Source organism: Neophocaena asiaeorientalis, unplaced genomic scaffold, assembly GCF_003031525.2.
Source record: "Neophocaena asiaeorientalis asiaeorientalis breed wild unplaced genomic scaffold, Neophocaena_asiaeorientalis_V1.1 scaffold204, whole genome shotgun sequence".
Taxonomy (NCBI): domain Eukaryota; kingdom Metazoa; phylum Chordata; class Mammalia; order Artiodactyla; family Phocoenidae; genus Neophocaena; species Neophocaena asiaeorientalis.
In genome coordinates this window covers 1,667,821-1,673,470 of record NW_020173922.1, presented here as the reverse complement: position 1 = coordinate 1,673,470, position 5,650 = coordinate 1,667,821, and the positions used below count along the sequence as shown (strand labels likewise).

Genomic DNA, 5,650 nt, shown 5'->3' with positions numbered 1-5,650 from the left:
CATGCCACAGATGGGGTGGGTTGGGGGGCCTCTTAATTGACTGAACATACCCCCACCCTGCCTTGCTGCCGGTCACCACTTCTGGGCCCCAGGCATCCCCTCTGGCTCTCAGTGTCCCTCCAAGTGTAACCTCACAGGCCAGGTACCCCCTGCCTTGATACAGGGACCAGAGGGCCCCAGCCAGAAGGCCAGGTACCCCTGAGCCTGGCTACTAATCTCAAACAACAGTCCTGTTCCTACATCCCACTCTTGGCCAGAGCAGTGGCCTGTTCCTTAGTGTGCAATGACCCTACTCTGACTCCACCCAACACCCGGTCGGGCCCAGGCAGCAGCAGGAGTGCAGGTTCACCTTCATGCAAACCCCTGTCCTTCCCACAGGAGGCTAGGTGATGGCGCCCGGGGGTGGCAATATGTCTCAGCAGCCTGCAAGCCTTGTGTCATTGGAACCCACTTGGCTGGAGGCCACACAGCTAGAGGGACTCAGAAAGGCAGGCGAGGTCACATGTCACTGAAACCAAAGAGAAGGATGTTGAGGCACTAACCAGTAAGACTTTGTCCAAAAAATGCCCAGAGTCACCCCATCACCAGAGTCAGAGCCAGCACCCACAGCCTGCACATCCAGGTCCCAGGCAGCCCGTGAATCATGTCACTGACTCTCCATCTCACCCCCTGACCTTAAGAGACCCACAGGCCCGTGGGATCAGAGGACAGAGGTGGAGATGCCCTTTCTGGGATTGGAGACCTTTTGTGAGCTCTTTCCTTCCAGAACCGTCTCTCCCTCATACCCCATCCTTTCTCCAGTTTTCCTTGCTTCACAAACCAGACTGCAACCCCTCGAAAGCCCCGGCATGACCATTCTCCAAACCCACTGCTGTCTGCTTCCATTTGGAAAATCACTTCATTTCAGAGCCTGGGCTTGGCCTACTTGCTATTCAGTTCTTAAAATGGACATTCTAAAATGCAACCTTCAGTCACAAATCACTATGGTTGCCAAAGCCATCTGTACCAAACAAAAACGAAAACAAACAACAAAAAACACACACAAACCCAAACAAAACAAAACAAAAACATTGCCAAGGGTGATGGTTAAAATAAAAGTCTGCGAGCAAGGGCATCACCAGCGTTCACAGAGGATGTGAAGACCACTCCACAGCGGTTGAATACTCACAGTACACAGGGAAACCAACACCAGCAGCAATGAACTCCAACCTCAGACAGCAACACTTCACCCTTGATCTTCACCCCAGCCTCTTGGTGATGCTGAGTGCTTTAATAATCATTCCCCTAGTGAGCAGAAGAAATAAAAATAGCTTTACCAGGCACCAAGGGCCGGTGCAACAGTTTATGAAATCCTGGGGCTGTAATGCTTGCAGTCTCCCAAGTTTCCATTTAACAGCTAACAAATGGCCCCATCGCAGCAGGAAAGGCACCCTTGCCTCGCCTCGCTTGGTCTCTCCGCAGACAGGCCAGCAGGGAGGGAGCGTGTGTCACTCAGCGACCACGTAATGGGGAAGAGGTCCCGCAGGGATCCCAGCCCTGTGACCTCTGCCTGTCAAAGCCAACCTCCAAGCCCCTTTATAATCTTTCCCGAGACTTAAATGTATGGGTACACAAAGCTTCCTAATGGAAGGTCGCTCTGGCTTGTGTAAAGAGCTGTGTAAACTTCATCTCTGCATTTACTCAGCACCAACCTTGTTTAATTTCCTGCCTGGGGATGTTCAGGGAACGTGACCATCCTCTCTGAACATCTTTTGGAAAGGAAACAGTGCCCTCCCACTTTGGGACCAAAGGACCCCCTAAAAAGGGCAAGATACCTCCTCCAACTTTACCAACAGGAAAGGCAGTTTGACCACACTCTCTGTTAAGTTTCTCACTAGCAAAAGCAGCTTAAGACTGAGTAGATGAGTACAGACTGCCAAGTCTGAGGCTCCATGGCACCCTGACCCAGCCGTGTGACCTTGGCAGGTGACACCAGTTCTCGGGGTGGCAGCTTCCTCCTTGGGAAAATGGAGGTGCTAGCGTGTCTGTCTCACAGGTTGTTGTGAGCAGCAAGTGCTTGGCCTTCGGAAAGAGGTGTGAACCGTGGCTACTAGAACTGCTCTAAATTGGAGGTGGCCCACGGTAGTGGTTCAGTGCGGACTCTGGAACCCAATGCCCAGGTTCAAGTCCCAGTTCCTCCATTCACAGGCTGCAAGGCCTGCAAAATGCAAAATGATGATGAAAAGCAGCAGCTCTGAGGAAGGAATGCACATTGCCAGGGACCCCAGGTGCAGAGATTTCCCTGCCCCACCAGGAGCAATGGAGCTGCAGCGACCCTCCATCCACACCAAGCCCTCTGCAGACACCCCCTGCTCTTTGCCCACTTCCTGAATGATCACAGCACAATTTTGGAACCCAAAATCACTTACCATAAACCCTTACTTTATAGCCCAAAAGGCTGAGGCCTGGCCCAGATTCCACTTAGGACCTCCCAGCTGAGGCACCCAGCCTTCCTGCCACTGCCTGGTTGTCTTCCCTGACCTCCTGAGCAGGGTGGAGAGGAAGCCAGGGGTCGGCAGGGCCACCATGACTCCCCACACAAACATATGGAGGAAGTTCCAGGCCAAACCACAAACTAAGCTACAAACCAAAAATATTTTGATGTTTTTCCTCATTTTATATTTTTCAGATGGGCACAATCTTTAATGAAAAAGAAAATTTTAATTTTGTTGTACCTTAAAAAAACAAACAAAAAACCCAAGACCCAGAGAGTTACTGACAGCAGGGGCTTCACCTGGATAAAATCCCCTCCATCCAATCCACATGCTGCCTCTCCCCTTGGCTGACAGTGTCCCTGAGGAAGCTTTTTCCGGTTTCACATAATGTCCCTGAGATCCTGCTGGCTGAGTAAAATGCTATCCCAAATAGCTCAGGCCTTCAGAGAAAGGGACTCTACTCCTTGCCTGAGCAGCCCACATCCACGGCTGCTGCATCACTGTTAACATGGAGGCTGTCCTGTGCCGACATGGATAAACCTTGCCCCTCTCGGAGCCAGCTTTCCCATCTGGAAAATGAGAAGTTGGCCTAAGCAGCGGCCGGGCACAGGGGCTCAGGGCCCTATGCCCTTGGAGCACATTGGGCAGCGCCCCAGGACCAAGGTGGGCAGATGGGGTCATGCTAAGTCCTGCCAGGTCCCGCTCTCCACCTCACACCCACACCCACCCCCATGCTCAGGGAGGCTCCCCACAGGCCTTGTCCATGGAACTGCAGGAAAACACTGCAGGAGGGTCTCCGGAGCATTTCTTCACCTCACTTAGCAAGCAGTCAAACCCTCTGTAGGGTCAGGACAGGCTCACAATTCAGTGTTATACAAAGAGCTCGCAGAGGTGTTTCTCCTGGGCTGAGCTGGGCTTTGTGGGAATGCGCTCTGGCCGAGGATGGCCTTGCACACCTTGCTTGCTCTTGTTAAGCCTGTGGGCAGGTGCGAGGTGCAGTGGGGAAGAGGCGAATAACGAACTCATCTTCCCACAGGTTCCTGCAGCCAGTGCTCACCAAGCTCTCCCATATCCTGTACCCCTTGATGGGGGAAGGAGGTGTGGGGGAGGGAGACAAGGCTGTGACCTTGGCTGACCCTGTAGGGGTCTCAGAGCTGGGACTAGGGTGAGGACTGAGGTGCCCAGGGTGCAAAATGGAAGGAGGCACACTCCCTCCTGACTCTACACTTGCAGAACCTTGAGGGCGATTGCCTCCTTTAGCTTCGTGCCAGACCATGACAGTCCAGGGCAGTCAGTGCTTCTTGAACAGTGCAGGGGCTGCGGTGGCCAGGCCACTGGTTCCCATTCTAATCTGGGGGGCTTGGAAAACTTCGCAAAGGAAGTGAAGAGTGTGGACTCCTGGAAAGGAGATACCCCTTGGTTCTGCTGACTGCTCACCCCTGTCCTGGCCACCAAGCCTTTGCCAGGGCTGCCAAGGGCAGGTGGGCCATTGCCAGCATCACGTCTTCCTCTTGCCCTCTGTGCCTGAGCAGAACAGGCCAAGGGCGCTGATAAAGTGAGCTCATGGTGGGGAAGCACATGTGTCCTCAGCTAGAGAGGAGCCTGGGCCCACGGAACCAGCCCCAGCTTGTCTGGGAGCCCTCTGCCCTTACCCAGGGCCTCCCTGCCCTCCCCAAACTACAGTCTTGGGACTCGGAGCCAACCAGGCTGTGCCTGGAAGGAGAATGTCCACGAGAACAAACACAGGTATCCATGCCTATCTAAGCCTGGTCTCTGAACCGGTTGGCTGTCCTTATTGTCTCTTATTTTGCGTGTGTCTCTATTCTCAGGTCTGTAATCGTCTCTTTGTCTGTCTGTCTTTCCATGACCCTGTGTTTTTCCTCCCTCCCTCTCTGTGTGTCCTTCTGTCCGAGAGTGATGTGACGACAGGCGCGGCGGGGGTGGGTGGGGGGTTAGCGCAGCAGCCGAAGCCAGCGGGGACAGGTTCTCCGCACACCCGGCATCTCAACAGGGACTCGAGGCTGCAGAATTGCTCTGAGACTCAGCGGCAGCAGCGCGGGAGGACGCGGAGGACTCCGAGGACTCCCTTTCTGCGCCCTAAGTGCACTCGGCTTCTGGCGGCGCCCAGCAGGGATCCCGAGCTGCGGTCACACTCACCACTCAGCTTTCGCCGCCGCTGTAGCCCAGGGGCGCCCCGGAGCCCGGAGCTCACCGGAGCTGGGGTCCGAGCTGAGAGGGCGGCCGTAAACCCGGGTCGCTGATTCGGGACCGCGGGTTGCGACGGCGAAAAACCCGAAAAGTCCGGGGTTCGCGGGCGCCGAGCCGTCCAGCTCCGAACCGTGGGGTCCACCACCCCACGGGGAGGGCAGCTGAGCGCGGCTGGCTACGGAGCGGCGGCGGCCCGGGGGCTCCGCGGTTCCGGCGACCCCGCAGGCACCTGGCTCACGGTCAGTCACCCGTAGCGGGAAGAGCAGGGCACGCCATGGAAGCGCGGGGCGGCGCCGGGCGGCGCAAAGCGAAGTGAGGCGGTCGGGCCGGGGTCGGCGGCCCCGCGGGCCATGTACGGCGACGTGTTCAACGCCACGGGCGGCCCCGAAGCGGCGGTAGGCGGCGCGCTGGCCCTGGCAACCACGGTCAAGGCGGAGGGCGCTTTGCCGCTGGAGCTAGCTACCGCGCGCGGGATGCGGGACGGCGCGGCCGCCAAGCCCGACCTGCCTACCTACCTGCTGCTCTTCTTCCTGCTGCTGCTCTCCGTGGCGCTCGTCGTCCTCTTCATCGGCTGCCAGCTGCGCCACTCGGCCTTCGCCGCGCTGCCCCACGACCGCTCGCTGCGGGACGCCCGCGCGCCCTGGAAGATGCGGCCGGTGTAGCGGCGGAGCCAGCCACGCCGGCAGGCGCCCGGTGCCGGTCTCGCCACCAGCAGTCGGTGTGAGCCAGGCAGGGTGCATCTGACGCCCCTGGGAACACTGCGCCCTGACCCCAACACCCTTCCCGCCCTCGAGCAGCACCCTCGGCGTCAAGGGAGTAGGAGGCGTTAGGAGGCTGTAGAAGGTCCCGATCCTCGTGGCTGCAGGGAACTAAGGTTCTGCTTCCCTGGAGGACTCTGTCTTCCCTGGAGGACTCTCTCTTCCCTGGACAGCGGGCCCAGCTGAAGGGGGGGGGGGGCGGGGACGGGC

General features: G+C 57.5%; 1 protein-coding gene across 1 annotated transcript; it reads left to right on the top strand.

The window, feature by feature from the left end:
- Positions 1-4,434: 4,434 nt before the first annotated feature.
- SMIM32 (small integral membrane protein 32) lies at positions 4,435-5,616 on the top strand. The gene has a single exon (XM_024752419.1). It carries the CDS (start codon positions 5,033-5,035, stop codon positions 5,342-5,344), a length of 312 nt encoding a protein of 103 aa, XP_024608187.1. The 5' UTR covers positions 4,435-5,032; the 3' UTR covers positions 5,345-5,616.
- Positions 5,617-5,650: the final 34 nt, after the last annotated feature.

Bases quoted from the DNA above. Each gene is read 5' to 3' on its own strand.
- SMIM32 (XM_024752419.1), top strand. From the start codon at position 5,033: ATGTACGGCGACGTGTTCAACGCCACGGGCGGCCCCGAAGCGGCGGTA.